General features: G+C 39.3%; 1 protein-coding gene across 3 annotated transcripts in view; it reads left to right on the forward strand.

Moving 5' to 3' along the window:
* The window catches only part of phf14 (PHD finger protein 14), a 79,637-nt gene that overhangs the window by 30,533 nt on the left and 34,380 nt on the right, over positions 1–14,724 (forward strand). For all 3 annotated transcript variants that reach the window (XM_027133776.2, XM_047816095.1, XM_047816094.1), the window contains exons 11-14: positions 2,279–2,374; positions 7,377–7,483; positions 11,321–11,452; positions 12,883–13,045. In XM_027133776.2, coding sequence (XP_026989577.1) covers positions 2,279–2,374; positions 7,377–7,483; positions 11,321–11,452; positions 12,883–13,045 — 498 coding nt within the window. The remainder of the gene's footprint in view (positions 1–2,278; positions 2,375–7,376; positions 7,484–11,320; positions 11,453–12,882; positions 13,046–14,724) is intronic.

Consider the following 14,724-nt stretch of genomic DNA (forward strand, 5'->3'; position numbering starts at 1 on the left):
TCGCTGCATCACCGATTATTTTCCTGCTCCAGCACGTCACGTCTCGTCTCGTCGTGTTTTACACCAAACTTAATCCATTCTCATAAAATCGTACCATGTGCCTGATATACATCTCCCAGTCTGTTTGTTACTATAGAAACGGTAATGTCTGGGGGGGGGGGGGGGGGACTTTTTGGATTTTGTGAAATTACAAACACAGGTTTCTTCTTTGAAACTCTTACCAGTGAAGACACATAACGTATATTATGACTTTCTACCAAAGCTGTACTCGTGTTTTGCGCACGTAAACGGAGAGGGCTTTGGATGACTGCGTGTTGTGGTGACGTCACGTCATACGTCTTGTCCCTGCAGTTTAATTGACCTTGTGTTCATTTCTGCGATCACAAAGTAACCAAATAACGGAGGGAGCGAGACGTAGCACAGCAAGAGCATCAATACTAACCGGCTATTTGAATTAGCCGCTGTTACGTTATCCAAATGCTCAAGAACAAATAAAAGGATTCGAATTTGTTCTGCGAAATAGGAACCAGTGCCCAGGTTTGATTACATCCACTCCTCAAATAGCGGTGTAACTTTCAAAACACTTGACTGCTAGCGTTCTGCGTCAAAGAGGATTCTGTGGTCGGCGTGAGAGGATTTTTAAATGTTAGCGTTAGTCTCCTCTTCACACAGAGCAGAGATAAGAGGCAGCATTCTGTAGTTTCGAATCACACACTCCCATAATAACTTCACCTCTCCACTGTTCCCTCTCATCATCCTCTCTATCACACGCCTGCCTGACGCTTATCTACCGTCTGGAGCTCCGAGTGGCCTTCACACACTCACACACTCAAATGCCACGGCCAAGGATGTGTGGCAGGGTGTGTGTGGGTGTGTGGGCTGGGGTTTGTGGGGCGAGTGTCTGTTTAAACCTTGTAGCATATACTGGGGAAGTAAAATGCCACCGATTTTCTTTGTTTGCTCCAGTTCCGTTTCTTCCTACTCGTCTTTTTTTAACATCATTTTCAGTTTTCTGATCAGTGGTCTGATGTGACACGAGATGTCCAGTACAATGTCCCAGGGACTACGGACAGTATAGAGTAGTTTAGAGAGAAACACATCACATGACAAAAGCCTGCAGTTGAATATAATGATCAAATGATCGGGTTTTTCTTTTGTTTCATTCAGATTTCCTTTATAGTGAATATATTGAATATTGCATGGAGGGTTACTTCTTCTCACTTTAGCTTTTTATTTATTTGTTTGTTTGTTTGTTTGTTTGTTTATTTATTTGTTTATTCATTTGTTTATTTATTGTACTTCAGAATAACTTAAATATGCAGTGATTGTGTTCATATGAATAATTCTTCTTGTGCCCTAAAAGTTAATCTTTCTTTCTTTCTTTCTTTCTTTCTTTCTTTCTTTCTTTCTTTCTTTCTTTCTTTCTTGATATATTGATATATTTATTAATATATTGATATAGAATTATTTATTGATATAGATATATTTTATTTATTATTTATATATAGCTTTATATAGAGCTTTCTTTCTTTCTTTCTTTCTTTCTTTCTTTCTTTCTTTCTTTCTCTCATTCTATCTTTGCCTCCCTCCCTCCCTTTCTTTCTTTCTTTCTTTCTTTCTTTCTTGCTCTCTTGCTCTCTTTCTTTCTCTCTTGCTCTCGCTTTCTTTCTTGCTCTCGCTATCTTTTTCTTTCTTTCTTTCTCTCTTTGCCTCCCTTTCTTTCTTTCTTTCTTTCTTTCTTTCTTTCTTTCTTTCTTTCTTTCTTTCTATTTCTTCCTTTCTTTCTTTGCTAATGTAACACACAAAGTAATATGTTCTATATGAAAGGAAGTCTTAAACAGCAAACCTTTTTATTATTTATCATTTACTGCAGCTTGGTTAGTTTTTACACCAAATGAAAACGAATGAATAAACTAAAAAGCCGCAGTTTAAATAAATAAATAAATAAAGAAGAAGAAGAAAGGAAAAAAACCCCACAGTGTTAAAAGGAAGGGAAACATATCTTTTTTTAAGTTGTTACTGAGATTTCAGGACATGAATACATCAAATGAACTGAGTGTTTTTGATTGAACAGTAATGGATTATCTAATCTCAGGGAAATTTCTGTTATTTTCTGTGGTTTTGTCTGGTTTCTGTTGTTACCGATCTATTACATCCTTCTATAATTGAACGATGTTTCAGTTCTTTCGGGTTTCTAGTCTTCTCGCTCTTTTCTGACAGAACCATCCAGCTTGTCCTTGTCTTATCTTCCTGTGTGCTGCTGTTTTATCTGCCGCAGCTCTGCGAGTCTCTGGAGGATCTACAGAATGTCAACGGGCTGCTGAGGAACGAAGGCCAGTCCATGTGGAGCATGCTGGGAAACATCCTCGGACAGGTACGCTTTGTCTCTGCTCCGCATCTCCCCCTGACCTTTTACCCTGCTCACAGCCTCCTTCACATGCGCTGCACACCATCACCAGCTAGTGCATACTCTATAGATATCTCCTGATTAGATCAGATATGAAATCTGATCACAATAGGTCACACTTCATCGACAGAGAGGGTGGGGTTGAATGTTGAGAATTGATATTACTTCATGATTGTCCTGAAGCGTTTTTTTCCTCTTTATACTAGCTGATGATGCAGCTTTACCTCTGACCTTTGTTACGAAACATTGACATTGGGGGCTCCTTCCTAAAAAAATATTGATTTTTTTTCATTTCCATCCGCTTCACATGGTAAAATTTACGTTTCCAGTCTCTGGAATTCAACAGCAGTCTGGTGTCATTTAGTATTACATCATTAAAAAAATCTTTTGATCATCACTCTTTTTATATGGCCTAGTGGGTAAGGCGTTGGTCTACCAATCAGAAGGTCACGAGTTCGAATCCCAGGTTTACCAAACTACCAATGCTGGGCCCCTGAGTAAGGCCCTTAACCCTCAATTACTTCGTTGTAAAATCGTGATGAAAATGTAAGTGCAGATGCCATGAATGCATATAGTGTAGACTTTAAATGTCTTAACTGTTTATAGTTGCTTTTAGAGACAGGTTCCTGTTATCCAGTGATTTAGCTTGTAACCATCTGACCAATCAAAATCAAGAATTTAACAGTGACAAATCTAAATATTTTGAGACCTTTAGATAAAACACAGTGTGTAATGTCTTCCACAGTGATTTGTGTGTGTGTGTGTGTGTGTATCATTTCTGGCCCTGCTGTGTGTTACACTAATAGTTAGCTTCTCTCTCGTAGCTAGCCATTGTTACATTTCTGGAAGTTTCCGAGATAAAGCAGGAAGCCGGTGGCCTAATTTTGTGGAGATGAGCATTTATGGAAAGTTCACAGAAAGTTCAGTTCTCACAGGAAGGGCTTCTCTGAGATCTGATCTTATAGTTGCCGTTGCTTATCTCGCTGTTTCTTTTTCCACAAAACACATTTGTGTGCCACTTTGCTTCAAATAAAATGATCTGGGGGAAAGAAAAAAAAAAAAAAACACCACACAACCATTTAAAATAATAGGTGTGTGATAATAATCAAAATGGCCATGAAATGATTACCTCTGATAACGCTTTTCCTTGGAATCAGACCTGCTGTGCTTTATCCGAACCAGCATGCGTCAGCTTCTTAAAAGCATTCGAAGATGTAAGTTCAGTACACTTTGGAACGGTTGACATTTCTTTAAAAGAGACATTTTATACAACATTTTGTACTTTATACAACAGGTTTCATGAAAACAGGTTAAGGGATGAGTTTTATCTCTCATCCACAACCCCAACTCATCTGCTCCTGTAGAACATCAGACTCATGCTTCAGCCTTATGTGTGTTCAGAGATGTTTTTCTGCTCACCACAGTTCGGATATGTTTTGGGTGGTTATTTGAATTAGTGTAGACGACCTCTGTCCTCGCTCGTCTCTCATCCATTTTTTATGTTTTCGGGTTTTTATTTATTTAATTTTTTTATTGTCGAAAAACAGGTTTCTATTTTTCAAGATATCATGGCTATTATGATTAAATATTCTATCTTTAAACTAATAGTTCCAGATTTTTGAAAGATTTGAAGCAGCAAAGGTTTCTATTGAATATTTACACACTATGCAGTATTTTTTTAATGTAATTTTTAAAATCTATATATTTTTTAAAGTAAATTGTTCTGTTGTTTTTCTTCTGCTCTAAAAAATACAAATTGCTTTTTATTTTGTTGTTTTTCTAGTTAAAGTTCAGGAATTTCGGGGGTGGGGGTATGTAAATAATTTTTTTAAATATTGTGATATTTGAGTGAGGTTTGTAATCTGACTCCATTTCTATTGGTTTTTTCATAGTCGGAGTTCAGAAATTCCAGGTTATGAGTTTTAGTAGAATGCATCAATACACTGCCTATTTTATTTTATTTATTTTTTTTTTTGCAGTATCTGCCTCAGTGTTTTTTCTTTTTGTTTTTTTTTTTTAAACAAATAGAGCCAGCATCTTTTTTCGGTGTTGCAGTTTATAATGTACCAGATCCTTTATGATTTCTGCTGTTCTCTTCCACTCCTAAGTGCTTTTTTTTTTTTTTTAGACTTAGTACCTGGATATTTTCTGTATTCTCCAACTCTGTGGGAATTAATAGAGATTGAGGGAGAACTGTGCAGGACCACATGAGGGTTGCTAGCATTGGGTAATTCACCTCACCATAATGACTGTGATGTTTGTGAAATTCTTTCATTTGTGCTAACTGACTGACCTGTCTTTGGCCACTAAAAGCTCCACGACCTCCTCCCGCTCACTATGGCAACTGCATCGCCGAAGTGCGTCGCTATGGGTGACAGCCACTTAATGAGTAGGAAGTGCAGAGGTCTGGCACCTTCTAACCTGTCTTTATGATAAAATTACAGCGCCGAATTGCAATGTGGTTTTAAAAACTTTTGATTTGCACCGTAGATAAAGAGACTGAATGATACACACAAACCCGAAACATCCTACTTTATACCCACTTACAGTATAGTTACATTTACTGCCATGGAACGTCTGAAAAACAAGACTTTTTTTGTCGAAAACTAACTAAGCTATATAACATATACATCTACATTCATAGCTCTACAATAAACCTTAACAATTCTACTTTTTTTCTCCATTTTCTTATCTGTTTATTACTGCGATCGGTTATGACCGAGTCACTATAGAAACCATAAACCATTAGAACAAGCAATTACAACAAACACTAAATTAGTTGATAAATGAACAATGAAAATTATTTAATGAATTCTTTTTATTTAATAGTTTGGATGATTGGAAGCAGCATTTGATGATACATTTGAATCTTGAATATTTACGGGATTTGGCAGATCTTATACAGAGCGACTTAAATTTTTATCTCATTTTATACTTTAGAGCCCTGGCCAGGGGCCTAGCAGTGGCCCGCTTGGTGGGCCTGGGATTCGACCCTGCAACCTTCCGATCCGTGGTGCATCTTAATTAAGCGGGAGATATTTAATACCGTAAAATTTTTTACTAACCGTTTTTTTTTTCTGTTTTGCTTTCTTCTGTCCTGTGTTAAATCGTTTAATTTTGTAAACATTTAAAAAAAAGAAGTTTATCTAACAAATTGCCAGAGAGGGGAAAGAAGTTAGGGCTGTACATTATGACAGTACGGTGTTAAAGTAAACAATTATGGCTATATTGTGGATATCATTAATATTTTTCTTTTATTGTTATACAAATTATTGGGGGAAAAATATATATATATATATATATATATATATATATATATATATATATATATATATATATATCTCATTAGAAAGTTACATGAGGTAGCTGATGTGACAAAATTAATTAAAAAATAACTTAATCAGAAATGTTCATTTTTGTATATCATTTTTTTATAATATTTTTGTTAAATTTCATTTCTTGGGCATTAAATCAAAGTATCATCAGACTCATCAGTTTCTGAAGTAAGGTTTTATTTTCCAGCTTGTTGCAAACTAATATGTTGTAACATGTTGTATCATAACACACACACGCACGCACACACACACACACACGCACACATAAACACACACACACGCACGCACACACACACACACACACGCACACACACGCACACACAAACACACACACACACAGACACACTCACACACACCTATAGTAATTTGCACATATGATATGCATAACACAAAAATGAACCTGAAGCCTTTCTCAGCACAACTCTGACCCACTTGCAGGGTTTTATTCATTTGCACTAAAGAAATGGATAAGCATGTAAAAGAACAGTTGATTAAAAGAACCGCAACGTTTCCGAGCAGGTCAAATAAACGGACTGATAATGGGACGAGGGCAAAGGAGGCAGAGCCGAGGTCTGAAGCAAGAGCACAGGAGAATCAGCAATGACAGCCATAAATCACATAATTAGAAAACGTGCAGCGTTTAAGTAGCGACATCACTCAAAGTGGCTCATGCCTTTGTGTCATCTATCTGCTACATTTTCGTTTGAGATCAGTCACCGGCGTCTGTACATTAGCCCCAAATTATTGATGTCCCCAGTGGGGCATATCAGTCATAAGAGAGAGCTGGCAAGAGCGAGAGATTTCAGCAGCTCACTTCATAGAGAAGTTCATTCGAGTAAAACTGAAATGAAAAGATCGAGAACTTCAAGGAATCTATGATTAATGGAAGCCTTCTGCAACTGGGTGCAAGTATCCCATCATGCTCCCTGCCAGGCTCCTGAAACGCATCGTGATCTTACAAATGTTGGTGAGGTTTAAATATTTTATGGCTGTCATTTTATGGAGTGTCATGATGCAAGGAAAGGAAAAAAAAAAAAAAAAGACATGTTGAGGTAGTATAGCGTTATTTTACTCACTGTGAGCTACAAGAGTCAGTGCACGCTGACCTTCCCAGAAGTGCAGCACAAGGCAGCAAAGCACTTCATTTTCTAATCTCGCATAAATTTGAGACGTGCTGTAAGTGAGCAGTGGCCGAGGGCACCGAGCGTGGAGTGTTTTGTGTCTCTTCAGCTGTCTCTGAGGCCATAAGCGAGAAAGCACGCTAAACTGAGCTTTGCACAGATTAGAGAACGCATTTGCGCTCCTGTGGCTTTGCAGCCCATGAGATCATTTTTCTAATTAACCCAGACAGCCACGACTCAGCGGAGATGCCACGAGAAAATCAAGAAGTCCTCTGACTTTCTGCATCTTTTTTCTGCACAGTAAACTTCCTTATCTCCATCGAAGCTTCTGCTGAACTTAAGCTCCAACAAAACTTCCGCTAAAATGAGAATTTTTTTTCATCACATACGACCGAAATGGCCTGAAAAAAAAAATCGTTAAAAATGATTTAGAAATCTTTCCGAATTGTGTTGATTCTGCCTAAGCTGTACATTTTTTTCTTGCTAACAAGCATCTTGTACATTTTTTTGCAGAAACTGAATTCTCCAGCTGTTTTAAAGCCTCCCAAAGAGAGAAAGCCAAGCAAGAAGGAAGGTGGAAGCCCAGGGAAGTCCAGCAGTCTCCCAGCAGTGCTCTACAGGTCAGATTAGTTGCCATCAACAACCGAATTGGTTTCAATGTGCAATGTACAGAGCACAATTAATTGTTGGCACATTTCACAACACATCAATCAAGCATTGTAAAACACCGAGTTCTCCATATGTTGCAAGCAGGAAAATGACCAAATTGTCATAGCGAGACGACTGGTTCTGGATTTTACGTTGCTCCCAGTGCAGTGGGATGATTAGTACCTACAAAAAGCTGTCCAAGGAAGGACAACTGGGGAACCAGTGACAGGATCATGAGCACCAAGGCTTGCTGATGCTTGTGGGGATGCAGGGCAAGCTCGTCCGGTCTGATCTCACAGAAGAGCTAATGTAGCACAGTTTACTGAAAAATGAATGCTGCCTGGAATAAAAAGGTGCCAGAACACAGTGCATTGTAGATTGCTGAGTATGAGGCTGTGTGGCTGCAGTCAGAGTGCTCATGCTGAATCCTGTCCAACACCCAAAGCACCTACAATGGACATGTGAGCATCAGACCAGGACAGGGGAGCAATGGGAGAAGGTGGCCTTGTCTGATGAATCATGCTTTCTTTAAATCACTTATAGGGCCGTGTGTGTGTTTGTGTGTGTGTTTGTGTGTGTGTGTGTGAGAGTGTGTGTGTGAGAGTGTGTGTGTGAGAGTGTGTGTGTGAGAGTGTGTGTGTGAGAGTGTGTGTGTGAGAGTGTGTGTGTGAGAGTGTGTGTGTGAGAGTGTGTGTGTGAGAGTGTGTGTGTGAGAGTGTGTGTGTGAGAGTGTGTGTGTGAGAGTGTGTGTGTGAGAGTGTGTGTGTGAGAGTGTGTGTGAGAGAGAGAGTGCGCGAGTGAGAGCGTGTGTGAGAGTGCGCGAGTGAGAGCGTGTGTGAGAGTGCGCGAGTGAGAGCGTGTGTGAGAGTGCGCGAGTGAGAGCGTGTGTGAGAGTGCGCGAGTGAGAGCGTGTGTGAGAGTGCGCGAGTGAGAGAGTGTGTGAGAGTGCACGAGTGAGAGAGTGTGTGAGAGTGCGCGAGTGAGTGCAAGTGAGAGAGTGTGCGAGTGAGAGAGTGTGCGAGTGAGAGAGTGTGCGAGTGAGAGAGTGTGTGTGAGTGAGAGAGTGTGTGTGAGTGAGAGAGTGTGTGAGAGTGAGAGAGTGTGTGAGAGTGAGAGTGTGTGAGAGTGAGAGAGTGAGAGAGTGTGTGAGAGTGAGAGAGTGTGTGTGAGTGAGAGAGTGTGTGTGAGTGAGAGAGTGTGTGTGAGTGAGAGAGTGTGTGTGAGTGAGAGAGTGTGTGAGAGTGAGAGAGTGTGTGAGAGTGAGAGAGTGTGTGAGAGTGAGAGAGTGTGTGAGAGTGAGAGAGTGTGTGAGAGTGAGAGAGTGTGTGAGAGTGAGAGAGTGTGTGTGAGTGCGCGAGTGAGAGCGTGTGTGTGAGTGCGCGAGTGAGAGCGTGTGTGTGAGTGCGCGAGTGAGAGCGTGTGTGTGAGTGCGCGAGTGAGTGAGTGCGTGCGAGTGAGAGTTAATTCGGTGGCGTCAGTGTGATGCTCTGTGTAATGTTCTGCTGAGAAACTTTCCATTTATTCTGTACTGTTTCAGAGCAAGTACAACTCTTTATATTAACAGCTTTCCCTGATCCTCAGGAATGATTTGAGAAACATGACAAGGAGTAATTTATTTAAAAAATACACACTTTACATACACATCATGTATGAGGTGTCTGGTCTGTTTTGTTTTTTAATTCATAAGAAAAATCATAGGATTAATTATCACTAAATGTGCAAATATCATTTAATTGTTTCAGTTGTGAACCAAGATAAAATAGTTTCAGTTGTTAATGTAAGAAAAGAAGATCTCAGCACTTTGGACACGTACCCTAGTTGTTTTGAAGCCCTGTACGACACATTGTCAAAATGCTATTTGGACTCAAAACTCCAAGACACTATGTCATTATTTCCAGTCATTAGCTTGTCGAATTTCATGTCATTATGTCAACTTATTCTCTGTATTTTAAGACATTGATATAATGACTCATTAATTCAGCATTACATAAAGTTATTAAGTTATTATTATTAAGGTATTAAGACGTTTTTTTTTTTTTATTTCAACACAAAAAAAAGTAACATATAAATAATAAAGGCCAGCGTGATATTTCATTACAATTGTTACTGAGCAATTCATGTTAATATCTTGCTATAAGCGATCATTAGGGTGTGTGTGTGTTTGTGTGTGTCTGTGTGTTTCTGTGTGTGTGTGTGTTTGTGTGTGTGTGTTTTTGTGTGTGTGTGTGTTTGTGTTTGTTTGTGTGTGTGTGTGTTTTTGTGTGTGTGTGTGTGTGTTTGTGTTTGTTTGTGTGTGTGTGTGTGTGTGTCAGCTGAATTCCATTAAAGCAGCAGCTAGAGTAAAAGCACACAAAATTATAATCATCATTATTACTATAAGCTAATATTCACAAGATTTGGCTTATTGATGTATAAATATTTCCAACTAGAAAGAACAAGATATCAGCTGTTCTATCTAGCTTTAGAATTTTGTGCCTCTGCCATTGAGAGCTTGAGGCATTATCTTTTCAGACTGTCTGTCTGTCTGTGTCAATCCATCCAAGACAAATCATTAGCATGATATCTAAAGAACAAGTGGCTCAATGATCGTAGGACGGATTTGGAATTATCTTTGTAATCGGCAACTGATTAGATTTTGGAATTGACCCAAACAGAGTCAAGGTCACATCGAGGTCAAATGTCAAACTAGAGTTTCTTCTAACTAACGAAACTCTAGTTTCTTTTAACTAAACTTGGCAACACAGGCTCTCCAATGAGTGACTCTAGTGTAGAGATTCTTTATAGTAGAGCAGATTATTTAAAAATGTATATGATTATAATATAGGGGGGCACGGTGGCTTAGTGGTTAGCACGTTCGCCTCACACCTCCAGGTTTGGGGATTCGATTCCCACCTCCGCCTTGTGTGTGTGGAGTTTGCATGTTCTCCCCGTACCTCGGGGGTTTCCTCCGGGTACTCCGGTTTCCTCCCCCGGTCCAAAGACATGCATGGTAGGTTGATTGGCATCTCTGGAAAAATTGTCCGTAGTGTGTGAGTGAACGAGAGTGTGTATGTGCCCTGCGATGGGTTGGCACTCCATCCAGGGTGTATCCTGCCTCGATGCCCGATGACGCCTGAGATAGGCACATGCTCCCCGTGACCTGAGATTTCGGATAAGCGGTAGAAAATTAATGAATGAATGAATGATTATTAGATTTCATAGACTTCCTTTACCTCACACCTTCAGGGTTGGGGGTTCGATTCCCACCTCCACCACTGGGTACTCCAGTTTCTTTCACTAGTCCAAAGACAGACGTTGTGGGATGATTGACATGAACGGGTGTGTGTGTGTGTGTGTGTGTGTGTGTGTGTGTGTGTGTGTGTGTGTGTGTGTGTGTGTGTGTGTGTGTGTGTGTGTGTGTTCTGTATTGTGTCCTGAAATAAACTGGCATCCTTTCCAGTGTGTTACGCTGCCTTGTGCGTTCAGTCTCCAAGGACACACTCCAGGTTCCCTGCAAACCAGCAGGATAAGCAGTGTAGAGAATAGATAGATGGATTATATTTCTTAACCATCATTCTTTTTGATTGTGTGTTGTTTTTGTTTAACTTTGTGTAGCGTGTGTTCGTAAAAAAACAAGTTATTTCCTCTTCTTACTTTATATGCTTCGTTACAGCAGCTATAAACAGTCGCTCGCTCACCAACCTCTGTTTTACTCTTACTCATAACAATTTAAGACATCACATTATTTCTGGAACACCAAATAATAGATAATTAGAGTCGTGCTACTGATCTGATCAGTTTACCTATGTTTGTGTTTCTCTCATTTGCAGCTGTGGGATCTGTAAGAAGAACCAAGACCAGCATCTCCTGTTACTGTGCGACACATGCAAGCTTCACTACCACCTGGGCTGCCTGGATCCACCTCTCACCCGAATGCCCAAGAAAACCAAGAATAGCTACTGGTGTGCAAAAAAAAACCCTGAAAAAATACTAAGCAGGATCTAAACGATGTACTCCATACGGACGAACATAAGGGGAAAGATTTATCTTGCACTTAACGAGCAATATTCCTTGCGCCAACATCAGCACTCATCTTTATTAGATATTTCTTATGAGATAAGCTAATCGAAAAGCTGTGTGTTGGTTCGACAGTTGGTAGTCAAGTTTAAGGATTTGCTCCTATGATTAAGCTGTCAGTCAAAGCGGTATCATAGACGCTGCCCTCGTGCGTTTGTTTGATGATAGCCTCAAGCTTTTGATTTGCGTAATTCATGTAATCCATGTAAAAGTAGTGCGATGCCGTTCACAGCCAGGTGTAAATTAGTACCGCAAAATAACATTTGACGGGGATGCAAAATTACATGTAATTATAATCGTCAATATTTATAGCGGTCGGACAGAATTAGAGGAGTCAGCTGTCTGTATTTCTTTGAGGTTGTACGGATATATTTTTCCTTACAAATATGAAAACAACTTGGCATAATTGACGCCCTGGTTACCCTCCGGCACGCATATCAGTATACTATGCGATATGATTATTGTAATGACTTCTTATTATTTTAGCCTATTAATAGTTTCTTACTGTATGAATATTACTGTTTATGTTAATGTTACGATCAAGATCAGTTTCAACCAAAGCTGGGTTTCAAAAACAGCCAATCAGAAGCAAGGATTTTTCATATTTACTAACAAATATTTGTTTATTAATGACCAAAATATTGCACTTTTGTTTGTTTGATGCAGTGAAGCGTCCACAAAACGGTTTAATTCCTTATTACTTCTGGAGGTATTCAAACTCGTTCCTTCGTGATTTCTTCAGTTTAGTAAGAACAATGAAATGTAGCTTGTCAATGAGAAATTTCCTGTTTCAGAGAACATTTAGAGATTTTCAGAGAATTTTCCCACGTCATCGTGTGTCAGATTTAGATTACATAGAGCGTCCTCCATGATGGGTCCCTGTGATTGAGTTGTTAGTATAGACGTTTTCGTTGTAGAAGTAGCGTCAGTGATGCTGTTCAAGAATAGAGAATGAACGAACACCTTCCGGCCAATCAGATGTGAGAATTCAACAGCGCTCTGGAGTAAACCTTGATATTCATATTCAGCATGCGCATTATAATGGAAACCCATTCAACTTCCAATAGAAAGGTCTCATAATTCTATTCGAAAGCTCTATAGCTGTGCATAATTTATACATTTTAAAATACAACATACTGATGTGAATATCGGGCCGTATAAACATTTTTTTATTCTGATTATCTGTTCCGGTTTGCAGACGTCTTCGGAGGCGTTTGTGTAGCTTTAGTTCATCGTAAAGCTATTTTCTACAAATATATTACCCATCAATAATAGAGACCCAAAGTGACTTGTCATTTATCCTTCCTGTTTTTAGGCAGTGTTCTGAGTGCGACCAGGCCAGCAGCGATGAGGCAGACATCGCCATGGAGACGCTTCCCGATGGCACCAAGAGGTCCAGAAGACAGATCAAAGGGCCAATCAAATTCATCCCTCAGGACATGTCACCTGAGCCGAAAAAACTTCAGCTGAGGGGCACGGTGGGTGTCATGGGGATTCAGAATGTTCACTGATCATCATGTGCACACACACACACCATATACACATAACTGACATGTTATATATGTGTTAGTAAAGGTAACAAACTGACACCGATGGTATCCCATGATCAACACTTGTGGATGTGTCTCAAACGTTGCTTTTCCCAGGTACTTATCTTTTGGAGTCTTTCATAGGATAAAGTGAGCCATTAAAACATGCCACAGCAGAAAAATAATAAGCAGCAGCCTGGTGGTGTGTTAATTTCACGAAGCTGATGATTTTGCCTCATCGAACTGTCAAATCATAGTTTATCATTTTTATACTTAAATGTATGTCCATTAAACAATTTCCCATTTTTTTAAATATGGAACAGTTTCGAAGTTAAACACATCGGTATTATGTTAAATCTAGATGTTATATACGCTCTACTCCTAAACATTGTAGACAAGGATGAGATTCGAGACAGCAATGTCATCCAGCTCTAGCTTTAAGACTCAGCAATTTAACAAGTCTGTGGAAGTGTCCTGAATGGATGACGTCTTCTTTTAAAAACCTTTTTTTTTTTTTTTTTTTGCTTGGTCATGATTTGCACTGAGCCGTGCAGATTTATTTTGTACACTAAGTAACAAGTATCTTTGATTACATAAATACCGGCTGGTTCCCAGGCACCTTTTGATGTACAGTGTAATCTGTATTTCTGAACTCTTTATTTTATTTTATTTTATTTTATTTATTTAATAAAAATCACTTTGCTGCTCTGCTTTCATGGCTCGGGTCATAGGTTTCGAAACAAACTTTGAAAGAAATGGGATACGGTTCACGAAATCTTGCAACTTGCAAGCATCTGAGCTTCTGTTAATTCACTTACTCTAGTCTTAATCTATTCACTCTTTCTAGTCTTAATCTTTGCATCTCTCCAGGCAAAGCGGCCTTGTTAATTGATTTCTAATTGATCGCTCGGCCCTCGCTAATGAGAGATAATCGACGCGCTCTATGGTCCGTTCTCTCAGACTTCTCAAGGTCGCGACTGCTTTCTTTTTGTGAAAGCTCATTTTGGTAAATTGCACCTCAAAACCTTTTACATCGCGTTTCTCCGGAGATAAAATACTAAGCCTTTTATTGTTTAGAAGGATTGACTGAAGGCACGTTGAAAGTGTGGCGCCTATCGAGCGATAATGAATTTTACAGGAAAAGCCGCACAATTCGAAAAGCTTCCAGTGTTTGCCTTGCGCTTTAAGCCTGCTGTTTAATCTCCTCTTGACTGATCAGGTTTGTGTGTGTTAGCTTTAGCTGCAGAAGCAAAAGGTTTGATATCATGGTCTATGTCTGCGTTCTGTTAGATAATTACAAATTAAAAAAAAAAAAAAACAGTATAATATCACTTCGTTAGCCTTATACATGCGTTTTATTTCTCGATCATGTTTCTCGGAGTTTAGTGTATCGTCTAGTTTCTCAGGCTGTAGAGAGAGTTTGGCGCTTTGCCCTCACTGATATCTGCACATTTATTGACAAGAGAATGACATTCAGAAGAAGATTGTGTGTCGTTTCCTAAATGATCTCATAAATACTATGAACATTAAGTGTATGCGAAGCCAGAGATGACGTTCTAGACGGATCAACTCAACAGTTTGGGATCCGAGTCCTACTACCATACCTGGAGGTTATCAGGAGTGTGTAC

This window comes from Tachysurus fulvidraco, chromosome 7, assembly GCF_022655615.1.
Source record: "Tachysurus fulvidraco isolate hzauxx_2018 chromosome 7, HZAU_PFXX_2.0, whole genome shotgun sequence".
NCBI lineage: Eukaryota > Metazoa > Chordata > Actinopteri > Siluriformes > Bagridae > Tachysurus > Tachysurus fulvidraco.